This window comes from Acinonyx jubatus, chromosome E1 (genome assembly GCF_027475565.1).
Source record: "Acinonyx jubatus isolate Ajub_Pintada_27869175 chromosome E1, VMU_Ajub_asm_v1.0, whole genome shotgun sequence".
Taxonomy (NCBI): Eukaryota; Metazoa; Chordata; class Mammalia; order Carnivora; family Felidae; genus Acinonyx; species Acinonyx jubatus.
Window position 1 is genome coordinate 720,529 of NC_069397.1, and position 13,824 is coordinate 734,352.

Consider the following 13,824-nt stretch of genomic DNA (forward strand, 5'->3'; position numbering starts at 1 on the left):
TGGGGCTGGGTATGTGTTTAACTTTGTAAAAAACTGCCAAGTCTTTCCCTGAGGCGCTGTCCTGTGTTGCGTGTTTGCGGTCTTTAATTGTAGCCGTTTTAATGGACACATGCTGATGTCCCATTGTGGCTTTAAGTTCACAGATCCTTGAGGAATAGTGATTCTTATTGATATTAGCTACTGGTATATCTTCTTTCGTGAGGTGTCCAGATGTTTTGTGCATTTAAAAATTGTTTTGTCTTGCTTCCCCTTCCCCGGCAGCCACAAGTCTCCACAGACGTTTGCAGACATTTTCTGTGTTTTGCTCACCTATGTATTTTCTCAAATGTATTTCTTTATAGGCAAATATCTTTAATTTTGAAAAGTCTAACATAGGTTTTTTCTTGTATAGATTTCCCGTTTCTGATCTAGGAAATCGTTGCCTGTTCCCAAGTTGAGAAGAGAGCCTCGTTTCCTTCTAGAAGCTGTGCGGTTTTAGCTCGTGTGTGTAGGTCGGCGATCTGCCCTGAAGAAAAGTGCCTGTGACGTGTGCAGAGGGGAAGGTCCCTTTGTTCTCGTGCCGGTCGCTGGGAAGGCGTCCGCTCTCCTGTTCACCTCTGAGAATTATACTTACGCGCGTTTCGTAGCAGTGGCTGTCCCCCTCTTGGATGCAGGGAAGCGCTGTCACACGGGCAGTGAATGCCGCGTGTCGGGGTGGGAGGCTCGCCGCCGAGCCGAGTCCCTGCAGCTTCCGAAACGGGAGCCCGGGGGCGTCAGCCGGGACCGAGCGTGTGGCATGTCGAGTTTTGGCAGAAAGACGAGCTGTGCAAACATGGTGCTGACTTGGTCCTTTTGCGTTGTCTGTGACTGTCCAGGCTCGGCTCTCTGCTTGTGGCAGTGTCTGCCCTCCAAACCCCCGTCACCGTCACAGGGCAGGGGACAGGGGACGCTCGGGAAGTGGGGGTCATGCGACCCCACCCGTGCTCCCTCACCTGCGAGCCGATCTCCTCTTCCGGCTGAGCCGCCACGGATTCTTGGGGCCAGAGTTTATCCTCCTCCCTGTGCGTCCTGCCACGCACACCTAGCGCGGGCCTCGCAGGGGGACCTCCCAGCCACCGCTTATTAGCGAGTCCGCCGTGTGGAAGCAGAAGAGGCACAGGAGGGGCAGGGGTCGCCCCGTGGTTGGGCCCCTGGCCCCGAAGCGGGACTGCCTCGTGCAGAAGCCCGGCTTATCAAGGGCTCCGTGTTCCTTTCTCGGGGACACTTTAAATCACCAGTCACGTTGATGACCGCATGGCTTCCAGTGCGCTCTGTGGGACCCTGAGAGCCGAGATCAGGGTCTGTATGCTTGCATCCCAGTGAGAATCCTGTTTCTGGTCAGTCTGGCGCTGTGCTCAGTTGCACCACAAAACCAAATTTAGAGCTGGCTTTTGCAGAGTGCGGTGTCTACTCCCGTATCTTCTCTCTTCGGTGTGTGAAAAATCGAAAACTGTTTTTAGTCGTGTGTTTACAGAAACCGACTGATGTGGGAATCGCAGGCACATTCGTGTGGATCGGGGGAAGTGGTTGGACTCACGGACGCTCCTTGCCTGAGGACACGTTCTCTTCTGTGCCTGGAGTGCACTTGATTCGTTTGAGTTTATAAATAACCCACCGCTCACTGGAGCCGCCAAGCCCGCAGTGCAGTTGGGCTCGCACGCTCACCGTCGTCGTGCAGGTTTCTGCCAGCAAAAGACTCGTCCCGGGGACGAGTCAGGGTTGAGATGTAACTGCTTTTTTCCCTCCCCCATAATGAAACCCTTTAAAGGTTAAAAAACGACCCCAACCCCTTCAGACTCCTCGAACAGGTGGCCGGACCTAATCAGCGCCCACAGAGCCTGACACCCACCGTTTCCCGGAGTGTTCTCAGAGGTCACGGATGCTTCCAGAAGACCTCGTGGTTTCTTTTCTTTTCTTTTTTTTTTTTTTTTTTTAAAGTTTACTTATTTTGAGAGGGGGTGGGGAGGGGCAGAGAGAGGGAGAGGGAGAATCCCAAGCAGCCTCTGAGCTGACAGCACAGAGCCCCACCCAGGGCTCGAACTCACGAACCTTGAGATCACGATCTGAGCTGAAATCAAGAGTCGGACATTTGGCTGACTGAGCCAGCCAGGCGCCCCAGGAGCCCATGGTTTTTTAAAACTGATTCCTCGTCGTGCCTTTAAATTCACCTTTTCCTTGAAAACAAGCGAGTTTGCGCTGCCGGCCGCCAGGCTGGGAGAGGTGCGAGCGGCGACCTCACGGGCTGGCCGCTGGGGCGGCTCTAGGGCCCGTGGGCTGGTGTTTATCTGCGGCCGCTGTGTGCCTCTCTTCTAGAGCAGACGCTCCTGGCAGTAGGTGAAAGGCCTCTCTCTCCTCATCCAGTCGGGACCACAAAGAGCCCCGCGCGCAAAGACCCGGGCGCGAGCATCATTGTGTTGGAAAGACCTCGCAATGGCAAGTAAGTGGCGCCCAGGTTGCTTCGGCCTCCGGTGCTGTGAGACGCCTGAGTCCGTTGCTTCCCTCAAGACGAGGAAATCCTTTCTCGGGGCCTGGGGCCCAATCTCGCCGAGCTCCAGGGAGGCCCGGTGAAGCGGTGAGGCCGTAAGACGGGCCGGTGAGCGCCGTGCCGGAGGCAGTGTTTACGGAGGGCAGCACCGCCCGGCTGTGTGGATCCCGTGGCACACCTGCCCCCAGAGCCCCGTGGCGTGCGGGACAGCGATGCCCACACGGGGCGGGCGTCGGGGGCCGCGGGGGTGTTGGCTTTGCTCAGGGGGAGAGAGAAAGACTAGCCCTGGCTCGTCGGGTGGGAGGAACGGCACGCTGTTGCTCGTGGGCCATCTGAACTCGCCACCTGTCCCCTCAGCTCCCTGGATGCAAGTGTGGACGCTGGCGAGGAGTCTGAGAAGAGGGAGGCTCCCCTTCCGCCCCTTCCGGAAGAGTCTCTGCGGCAGGAAGGCCGCACCGCCCTCCTGGTGCCCCCGGGCATGCGACGCAGCATCCGCGACTCCTGCAGCCGCTTCGAGCAGTATCTCCGCATGACCGCGCACGAGGCCGTGGGCGCCTTCAACCCCTGGCTGATGGCCGAGAGGTCAGTACAGCATCACGGCCTCCGCTTGGGGAGCGGGTGCCGCGCCTCAGCTCACAGAGAGGCTGGCGGAGGGCTTCCTCTGCTCGCCGCCTATTTGGGTGGGGGAGACGGCGTCCCGTCAGGTCAGTGACGGGACACAGAACGCTACCAGGCAGGAGACGGTCAGGAGTGCAGAGGTCGCGGGTGGGGCTGCTGGAGTACTTGAGGACGGAGGCTTTTCCGGTATTCAAATGGTTCATCAAAAGACGTGTAAATCCAAATTTTCGTTTTTTATTTGTTTACTTATTTAAGGTTTGTTTATTTATTTATAAGAGACATAGCACGAGTGGGAGAGGGGCAGAGAGAGAGAGGGAGACACAGAATCCGAAGCAGGCTCCAGGCTCCGAGCTGTTGGCACAGAGCCCGACGCGGGGCTCAAACCCACAAGCTGCGAGATCACGACCTGAGCCCAAGTCGGATGCTCAACCGACTGAGCCCCCCGGGCGCCCCTGAATCCGTTCCTTTTAAATACAGCCCCAAATGAGATTCCTTCTGGGCGTCGCTGCTTGCACACCTGTGGCCCGCCGCCGTTGAGCGGGTGCCGAGCTGTGGCCTGCGCTTCCTCGGGCAGGTTCAGGCTGGTGGAGTTGGTGCCCCTTTCACCTGCTGATTGTTTTGCACACTTCCCGGCCTTCCCGCACACTCGCACACTCACCGGCTCCCAGCCCCTCGCCTCTGCCCGCCCCCGTCGTTCGCAGGGCTTGGACCTGCCAGGGGTCCCCTTCGGTGGGACGGCCAGCTCGCGTTTCCCTGGCATCGCTCTCCTCAGACCCTCCGGCTTCCTCTTGCTTCCGATTCCGCCACCTGCCTTCTGTCCTCCCCAGGTCGTGGCCGTCTCCCCTCCGCTCTTCCATCCTTTCTCTGCTTGGAGACTTTTGCGCCCGTCTCCCGTCGCGGTGGGCTCTTGCGTGGGATCGGGGATGACCACTTGTGTTCGGCCCCTCAGGCTTACCCTGAGGTGCCAAGACCTCCCTTGACGCGGTGCCGTCCAGAGCGTGGAGACCTTCGCTCATTTACTTTCTGGGGAGGAGGGGAGGCCGCCGCCGGTCCTCGTGTTCACTGGCGCGCCGTGTCCCCAAAGCTGCCAGGGCTCGTGAGGCTGACGGCGTATGGGGAATCCACAGCAAGCCGGGGAAGACGGACCCGTCCCGTGGTTCGTGGCGCATTTCGTTCGTCATTCTCCGGACGTAGGGCAGCACCGCCTGAGCGTGGAAGGAATGATTTGTACACGTCTCCCCTGGTGCCCTTGACCCTCAGGTCACCGTGCATCGAACGTTCCGGCTCTCTGTTGTCTCTGGGCCTTGTTCCTCGGGCAGGCGCTCCCAAGGACAGGCCCGTGCTGACCGGGCCCTGGTGGAGCAGCCAGGACGGCCGACTCCGTCCGGTAGCCTCTCGGGGGAGGGGAGCGAGCTCGGCCCTTCTCTTGCTTGTAACGTGTCCACCCTCCTCACGCCCGAAGAAACGTGCTGCTCCTGTGACGAGAGGGAGCAGGTGACGCGGGCTGGGTGTCAGTAGCGTGCTGGCCGGAGGGGGCCCGGGCCGGGACGCTTTCAGGGGAAGCAGACTCACCAGCGGCCGCGGAGACTTGTGGGGAGAGGGCAGGTGGGAGCCGTGTGTTTATCTCCTTCCTGAATCCGTGGCCTGGCGCCACGTCACCGGGCGACCACGTGAAAGGCATAAAACCATAAAGGACGGCAAACGGGAAAGAACCAACGAGGGAGCCGAGCGCTGGGACCAAGGACGAGGGCGTCAGGCCTGCGCGGAGGCCCCGCCCCCAGCGCCACAGAGCTGTGACCAGACGGGCAGCCCACGCCAGGGCCTGGGCCACTGCCCCATGCAGCCTGAGGAGGAGGAGGAAGAGGAGGAGGAGGAGGAGGAGGAGGAGGCGGCCTCCACACCACGCGCCCAGAATCACATCCCAGAGAAGCGAAGGGAACGGTCATGCCAGGGAACGAATGGATAGCCGAGAAAAGAGGTTTCTAGAGAGTAAAAATATCAGCAATTAAAAACGTCATGAATGTAGTGAATTCACTGGAAAGGTTCAAAGAAAAAGCCTCATCTCTGGAGGAGAATAAAAAGGCAAGAAAAGATCTTACACGTTAGAGGATTGTGCAGCAATTCCAACTCAGGTGTCGGGAGGTGGGCCACAGACCGTGGCTTCAGCGGCAGGGCCGCGTGCGGTGGGTGTCGGCGACCTGCTTTCTGGACCCGCGGCAGCCGTCCTTGGGGGCCTGAGCGCCCGTCCGCCCCCGGGGCCGAGGCTTCGGCTTACTTACCTCGCAGGGACACAGACGTTCGTCTGACGGCGGGAGCTCCCGGCTGTGAGGACGGGGCCTGTCGTGGTGTGTGGGTGAGGCGTGTGCGCACACAGCAGAAGGCACGTCAGGGCGTCGCCGTGGAAAGGCGTGTGAGGAGCACAGAAGGTTCCAGAGGGTTCATCAGGCCCCTTCCCGCGTCAGAAGAAAGAACGGCTACGAGCTATCGGAACCCCGAACTCTGTGCTCGCCTGAGGCGCCTGTGGGCAGAAGGAAGGCGCGTTCCGGGATGCGCAGGGTCCAAGAACTTGGTTTCTGTTCGTGACTGAGCTAGCGGAGGGCGTGTGCACCAGCGAGGGGCGGACCGGAGGAGATGAGCTCCAGCTCGGGATCTCCAGAGAAAAGGGGAAAGCTGGTTCCACGGGGGGAGCTTTTCAGCCCACACAGCGAGCGGCTGGCCCGGTGGAGGGAGGACGGGAGCACATGGAGCGCAAAGGCGGGAAGCAAGGAGCCGGCCGGGAGCTCGGGCGTCTGAGCGCACGAGAGCGCCTTTGTGTGTCTGTGGGAGTTTGGGCGGGTTCGTGACGTGCGGACGTAGGAAGCGCGGCAGAGTAAATGCAGCGGTCGCTCGTGCCCTCGGCTCGCTCAGGATAACTCAGGACACAAGCTATGTTGAGAGGGAAGCACGCGTGCGGGAAGGCTTCCGGAAGCTGCCGGCCGACGCGGAGGGGCCCGGGGTCCCGGAGAAGCCGGCGGAGGCCCCCCCCAAGAATGTTCACCGGGACACGTTCGCCGTGGGAAACGGTAAACGGGTGTGGTTCGGGCCGGTCAGAAACGGTCCCGGAAGAGAGGTGGGCCACACGGGAGCCACGGAGGTGTCCGAGGTCAGCGCGCTGGGAAGCGAACGTCGTCTGCGGGAGACAGCGAACGTGTCTCCCCGGGTGCGCGTGCGGACGAGCACCCCTCGGAGCGTCCGCGCTGCTCCGAGGCCCACGGCTTGTCTGGGAAAACCGTTGGAACGTCCGCGGTCGGGCTGGCCGGAGGTCAGGGGCGGCGCTGAGGTCCGGGACTGCCGGTAAGGGAAGCGTGGCGCGCGTGACGTCCAGGCTAGCGGCCAGGACGAAACGTAAGTGAAAGACCCCCGAGATCGGAGGCGGGCAAGGAAGGAGGGCGAACGGACAGAGAACAGCGTCTCAGGAGGAGGAGCTCGGGTGTGTCAGAATTGCCTCCAGCAGCGCCGAGCACGCGGCTCCGAGCGCCTTTCTGCCGGCCGGGCTGCCGGGGCCCCTTCGGGCTGAGGCCGCGAGCCTGAGGGACGCGCCGGGAAGGGGGGTCCGAGCTCGGGGCCGTCCAGGGGACGCAGCCAGCCTGACGGGTGCTCTGGCCGGCGCGGGGCGCTGAGCCTCGGGAAGTGCCGGGTTCGAGCGTGCGCGGCCGCGTCCACACGGGAGCGAGCGAGGGAAGGACCGCGTGGGGAGGGCTCTGCGTCACAGCGCGGCCGTTGCGCGGCCGGCCGGCCGGCCGGCTGACTCGGGCACGTGGGAGGAGAAGTCTCGATGCCCCCTGCGATCGTGCAGCCGTTCCCGGGGTTCGCGGGGGGAGTGGCGGCCTCACCGCCGGTGAGAAGAGTCGCCGTCAGCGGTGAGACGGACGGACGGACGGACGCACTGAGGGGACTCAGCGGCCCCTCTGTGGCCTTGTTCCAAAGGCAGATGACCTGAGCGACTGCGAAGAAACCTCAGAGGAGCCCAGATTGGGGGTCGTTCCCCAGAGGAGGGCCTTGCCATTGGGGAAATGGCAAGGTCACGAGAGGCAGGCCGAGGGAGGCTCCCAGGCTCAGGGTGAGCTGCGAGCGGGTGCCGGCGGGGCACGAGGCAGGTCTGAGGGCGGTCTGTCGGTGGGTCCGGGGTGCGGTGTGTCGGCGTCCGTGTGTGGAGGGCGCGCTCGCGGTCCGGTCCTGGCCGCGGGGGCCTCTCACCTTGGGGTCGAGTTTGCACGTGAGCCACTCCGGGTGAGCGCACGAGGAGGGGTGAGCAGGGGAGGGAGCAGCCCGCGTGGCAGCCCGGGAGGGGGGAGGGGGGGCGGGGGCCCGCGTGGCGGCCGCCTTCAGCCGTGGTTTGTGTTCCAGCTTCTCGGACGAGCTGGTGGACGAGGCTCTGGGCGCCGTGGCCGCGGAGCTGGAGGACACGTGTGAGGACTACGCGGAAGCCGTGTTCACGTCGGAGTTCTTGGAGGCCGCCGCTTGAAGCCCGTCTCTGTGGCGGGCCTCCTCCCCGGGGCCCACGGGTGGCCTTGGCCTCGGCTGTCCCTCTGGGCGGGGCCGCTGCCCTCGGAGAGGAAGGACGTGCGTCTCCGCGTCGTCGTGGCGGTGGAGCCGGTGGTTGATGACGGTGGGCGTTCATTGCCCAGGAACCGTGAACCGCCTGACGAGACGGTGTTTCCCGAACTGTGGTTTTTCTGTGGAGATATCGGTGACGCGAGCGTCCTGGCAGGTGGTGGAAGACGTGTTTCGCTCCCGGGGTCGAGATGCTCCCGTCAGCCCCCGTCACCCGGCCGTGAGCCTGCCAGTCCCCGTGTGCGGCACCTCCTCTGGCTCTCAGCCCCTCGTGGTCCCCGGTCTCACCCTGGGGGGTGTATGGACGCAGACCTTGAATTGAGGGGCCGGGAGGGCACCCAGCTCATGTCCCTTCTGTGGGGTCGCACCTCCCCCGCCTCCAGACCCACCGAGCAGCCTGGGTGGGAGGACGGATGGGCCTGGATGTGCTGCCCGCCCCCCCCCCCCCCCCCCCCCCCGCCAAGAAAGGAAGACACCTGAGAGCCGGGGGTGCTCGGTGCCCTCGTCCCTCCTCTCCTCTCCCCTCCCCTCTCCGTCAGGATTCACCAAGAGGAAAGCCTCTGATTTTTCAGAAACGGAAAAGGCACGTGCGTGAGTTTTCCTCGACCGGAGCCCTGCTGAGGACCCACCCGAGGGGAGGATTCGCGCCCAGGATAACGTGCGTCTTCATGACACGCATGGCGTCACGTCTGGGACTTTTCTCCCAAGTACACGTGTTTCGGGGAGCGGTGCACCTGCCCCATCACGCGACCTGTGCAAAATTGGGCCTTGTTTCGTGTGCGCACCCTCCTAAAGGTGACACAGCCTCCGAAGGGAAAGTGCTCCCAGGTTACTGGAAGGTCTTTGAGGCGAGGGGCGCGTGTGCACTTGGCGGGGCATCTGCCGTCTGAAGCTGGAGTCGTTTGTGTGCTAGCATTTGCTGTGATTTGTAAAATAAACTCAGGATCTTAAAGGACCGGTGTGTCTGAGATGGTTCACACCTTTTCCCGTGGACAGAGATGTGATTGACGGAACCCAGGCAGGCCTGCGCTGTCCCCTCGTCCTCACGCACTTGCCCATCCGTGCGGGAGACCGGGGGGGGGCGGGGGGGGGGCGGCGGGAAGGGACGGGAGGCCGTGCCTGTGTTCAGGGCTGCGTGCTCACGACGTCCCGTGTCCAGAGTTCACTCAGGCGTGTTCTGCCTCCTCGGCCCCAGGCAGCGCGTCCCGGGCACCGTGTCCCTGTCTGAGGGGGCGCCCAACCCAGACTGCCCTTTGTTCCGGAATGCCGTCCCCCTGCCTCCACGTGGGGCCTGCGTTACAGCTTCGGCCCACAGAGAGTCTCCGCCGAGAAGCCTTCTCCAGAGACGCAGGGATAAGCCGCCAGAAGTCACCGGGGTCGCCGGCGAGTGGTGCGGAGCTGTTGACGGGGAGTCCCCCGTTGGTGGCCCTGCACCCCAGCCTCCAGGCCTCGTACCCGATCCCCGTGCTGGTTCTCTGGGCCCGTGCGTGTGGCTCTCGGCCGCACAGCCCGTTGGCACTCCCCCCGTGTGGCCGGTGTCCCCGTGTGTGGAGACGTGGGTCCCGGGCGCCCGGCCTGTGCACTTGCCTCTCTGGTCTGTCTGCTCTGAGGGCGGGGCCTCCGCCCACCCGTACTTGGCGCCCAGTGGGTTCTCTTAGGTCCACACAAGGAGAAAGCCCCCTTCCCGGGAAAGGTTCTGGGGGGGGGGAGGGTCTGTTCCATGTGTCGGCCTGACGTGGTCGCCACCGGCTGAACTGCAGACCCCGCGTCCGAGGCTGGTGCACGGGGGACGCCACATCTGAGAGCAGACGCGTGTGGCCGCAGACGCGTCCTCCGTCCTCCGTTCTCCCTCTGCGGCGGCACCGGGACCTGGGAGGGAAGGCAAGGGGGAGGGAAGGCGGCGAGGGTGTCTTTCTTGTCCCTGAGGGCTTCTCTCCGGGTGAGGGGCTGAAGGCCAGGGAGGGTCTCAGTTGAAGCCCTTGGCGCCAGTGGGACAGGAAGGGGCTGAGGACGGGATTGGGGACTTTCAGGGTTTCCTGGGCCCCAGAGACATCACAGAGAGGCAGTGGCAGGCGGAACCCCTTCTCCTCCCCTCCCCCTCTCTCCTGCCTGCCCCCTGGGGGTCTTTCCCCACCCCCACCTACCGTCCCTCTGCTTCCCCAGGTGCCCCAAGACCCTGGGATCTTTCCCTGCAGCCCCTCCCACACTCTCCTGCTCTTCCCTTGGGCCTGGGGGTGGGGGGATGGGTCCCTGCCAGAAAAGTCCCCGCCCCACTGGGTGGGACCCTCAGGCCCAGTGGCCATATCTCCTTGCCCGGCTGCTCCTGCTCGTGGAAGGGAGAAATGGGGGGGGGGGGTTCCTCTGAGCCTGGGCTGAGGACCCAGAGCCCCCGGCAGAGGCTGGGAGAGAGGCAGCTGCCCCCCCCCGCCCCCCCCGCCTGCTGTGCGCCCTCAGTTCACATGTCCTTTGTCTCTCCCCACCCGGCCTGTGTGCCTGCAGATCTGGGCTCGTGGAGGGTCCGGAGCCATGACGTGAGCTCCTCTGGGACCTCCGTGCCTCAGTTTCCCGACCTGGGACTCAGGCTACTGGAGGATTAAGGGAAGTGATTCCACGCACACGCCTGGCAGACAGTAAGCTGTGGGTGGATGTCAACCTTCAGGCGTGTTTCCGGGACCCTTACAGGAGAGAGCCTGGAGGCTGGCCTCGTGGCCTCAGTTCCCAGGGGCCTGCCTGTCGCCCTGCTCCTCCTCTGCGTCCTCTGCTGGCGATCCCGTGTCTCTCCCTGCCTCACCTTCCAGCCCAGACCGTGGCTGGACCGCTTCCTTGAGGCACGCAGTGGAAACCCTGCCAGGCCCGGGGCACAGAGACGCATCTGGGGCACGCTTACACGGGTCCGCCTGGGGGCCTAGAGACACAGTGACGAAGCAAACTCGCCGAGCGTCCCTCTGACTTCCAGCCCGGCCTCTGCTTTCTGTCTGTGTCTCAAGCAGATGATTCCTAGTCGGGCCACAGGCCTTAGCAGACGTCACCCGTGGATGCGGCCTCTTTTGGCCGGCAGGCACCGCAGTCCTTCTGTGCCGGGCACCCTGCTCAGTCCTGGGCTCGCACATCCTAGCCTCCCGCCAGCCCAGACGGCCCAGCCGCCCGGGTGAGCCCCTGCCTCCCGACCGGAGCTGGACCCAGAGCGCAGCCCAGGGAGGGTGGCGGCTGCCGTCCCCCGCGTCCTGGGTGCCTGGTTTCCAGCAGCCTCCCCATTTCTGACGCAAACACCGAGGCGGGGATCATTAACACGTTTCACGGGTGGAGCCACATCCCGGTGAGGTGGGGCCTAAGCGGCCAGGAGGTGACCGTCCACTGCCTGAGGCGGCCTGCAGGGCCCTGGCATCCATCCAGGCCCCTCCCCCAGCCAGCACCAGGAGCCGCTCCACCCCGAAGTCGAGGGGCAGCCCGTGCCCACGCCACACGGGCGCCCCTGTGGCCTCGCCGCCCCCACCGGGTTCTGCTGAGCTGCTCCTCGCCCGGTGGCCTCAGTGACCCCCACATTCCCAGCGCTGCCCTGGTCTCCTCCTCTCGTCCTGGAGGCGGCCTTTTCAGGCAGCACCCCCAGCTGGTGACGGGCTGCACAGCAGCAGCCAAGGCCCCACGGTCCCCAGGGGAGCTGGGCAGCGGGCTGGGCTGTCACAGGCCCTTTCCAGCCTGACCCCGGGGCTCTGACCCGCCAGCTCTCACCCACCTGCATCATGCACTCGCCGGACGGATGGACCACAGGTGAGGGCAGCTTCCCTTAGGGGCAGCGAGACCCCGCTACCTGAGCCTCAGGACCGCACGGCCATGAGGGCAGACCTGCCGGGGGCACCTCAGAAAGATGGGCAGTTTGTACTAACATTCACGCAGGTTCACTGCCTGCACCGGGGACGCAGGGACAGTGGAGGCCAGGCCCGCGCGGCCGGAGCACGATGGCGGAGGGGGGGGGGGGGAGGGGGGGGGGATTCGCCCCAGGCCGCCCCCGCCCCGGCGTCCCAGTTGGTCCTGCGCCCCGGACTGCCCTCGCCCCGGGGTCCCAGTCCGTCCTCACAGATCCCAGCCCTGACAAACGTGTGGGGTCTGCAGGCACAGGCTTTCACAGTGGGGATCAGCCTCACTTCCCCAGTGTGGACATGGGGCACAGAGGGAATCCGTGGGGGCGAGCAGCCTGGCACGTGCTGAGGCTGCGGGCCCCACGGGCACCCTCTTGGCTTGCCCTCGTGTCAGCTCCCGGTGATGGATTTTCTACCTGCTTGGTGTGACCCAAGGCCCACAGAGCCACCCAACACGCGCGTCGGTGTCGCGAAGAGATCCCCGATGCGGGGCCGCTGAGCGGGGGTGCCTCGCGAGGACAGTGCGGTGTGACTTTTTGCCAGTGAGGACGCTGTCGTCCTAGCCTCTGGAGGGAGGCGAGGCCCACACGCAGGGGTGCCATGGCCGCGTGGCCACATCGCAGGGGCCGCTGGGGCGCGTTTTAATGAGCTCACGGCTGTTCCCGGCTTCAGACAAGCACGTCCCGGATCCCCCGCACTTAGGGGCCTGTTTCCCAGCCCCTGAGTTAGTCAAAGGGATCGACTCACCCAAGTTCTTGCTGTTGAAGGGTCAAGACCCCTGCAAAAATCAGGTAAAGGCTACGGACCTTTCCTCAGAAAATGCACACACACACATACACTTGTAACACGTGCGCACACGTGCACAGATATGCTTGCACACACATGCACAGACACACGCACGCACAGTGCACATGCGCACATGCATGCACACATACACATGACAGAGCACATGTATACACGTGTACAGATACACGTCACACGCACGCATACGTACACACGCACAGGCACACACCACACGTATACACATGTACGCATTTACATCTGCACACGTACGCACACAGCTGCGGTTTTGGGGGCTCCCAACCCCTAGACCCAGGCAGGTGGGACACCTGGTCAAGGAGGCCTGCTGGAAGGCCCCCCTGCCATGTCGCGCTCCCTGATGCGTCGTGTGCCTCGCAGGGGCTGTCTAGGGCATTAAAAAAAAATTTGTTTTTAATATTTATTTTTGAGGGAGAGAGAGAGCACGAGTGGGGGAGGCACAGAGAGAGAGGGGGAGACACGGAATCCGAAGCAGGCTCCAGGCTCCGAGCCGTCAGCACAGAGCCCGACGCGGGGCTCGAACTCACGAGCTGCGAGATCACGAACCTGAGTTGAAGTCGGACGCCCAACCGACTGAGCCTCCCAGGCGCCTCTGGAGGCATCTTCTCATCTCTGGGGGAGACGCAGGAGGGTTTGTTGCCCTTTCCTGCAGAGCGCGTGCAGGGCTCGCAGGCGTCAGCGGTGACACTGGCTCCGGATCCAAGGTCTCGGGTCTGGTGCACATCCCTTTCTCCCTCTTGACGTGTGAGAAACCTCTCCCTTCCGGCTCCAGGATTTCCCACCCCGCGCCCGATTCCCTGCATCGTCCACCAGGGAGGCTTCGCGTAAGTTTTACTCTGTGCAGCTCGAAACAGAGCTGGACTCGGTCGCAAGTGTTCTTACTCCCCGAGTATGAAAGAACGGGATGCCGAAACACGTAAAACCGTCCGCAGCCACCTGCCCCCCGGACCCCATGCGTCCGGCAGCCCCGCTCACGCGCCCCGACAGCAGATCGCACGCCCTCCAGAAGGTTTCGGGAGCCCTTCGCTCTGGCAGGGCCTCAGGAGCGAGCTCTGGGGATCACAGGGGCCCAGCGTCTACGGAGCTTGGAATTCAGCATGCAGCCTCCCCTCCGAAGCGTGCGGGACCCCCACTGTCCTGACAATGTACCCGTGAGGCCCACTCGCCTCCCGCTACCGTCCCTGAAGCCGGGAGAGCTCATGTGTCCCGGCTCGGCCAACCAGCCGGGCCTGAATGAGCGAAGCAGAGGTGGGGGTCCCGTGAGCAGTGCGGGCACCTGTGGTGTAGACGGGGGCCATCGGGGGAGTCGGCTGCTGCGCTTTACGGTGTTGGCTCTGAGCAGCCTGGGTTCCTCTCTGCCCCCCAGACTAGTCAGCGAAGCCTCCTTTGGTCTCTCAGATCCTAGGAAACTCCCCTTCTGCCTGAGAGCCTGAG

General features: G+C 63.6%; 1 protein-coding gene across 9 annotated transcripts in view; it reads left to right on the top strand.

The window, feature by feature from the left end:
* Positions 1-8,669, top strand: part of KIAA0753 (KIAA0753 ortholog) — a 39,156-nt gene extending 30,487 nt beyond the window's left edge. For 6 of the 9 annotated variants that reach the window (XM_027047417.2, XM_027047424.2, XM_027047416.2 and 3 more), the window contains 3 exons: positions 2,332-2,455; positions 2,861-3,085; positions 7,508-8,164. In XM_027047417.2, coding sequence (XP_026903218.1) covers positions 2,332-2,455; positions 2,861-3,085; positions 7,508-7,625 — 467 coding nt within the window. In that variant the 3' untranslated portion in view covers positions 7,626-8,164. Of the gene's footprint in view, positions 1-2,331; positions 2,456-2,860; positions 3,086-7,087; positions 7,221-7,507; positions 8,165-8,286 lie in introns of those variants that run through there. The other 3 variants (XR_003416622.2, XR_008294371.1, XR_003416623.2) reach the window with 3 other exon arrangements.
* The last annotated feature ends 5,155 nt before the right edge of the window (positions 8,670-13,824 follow it).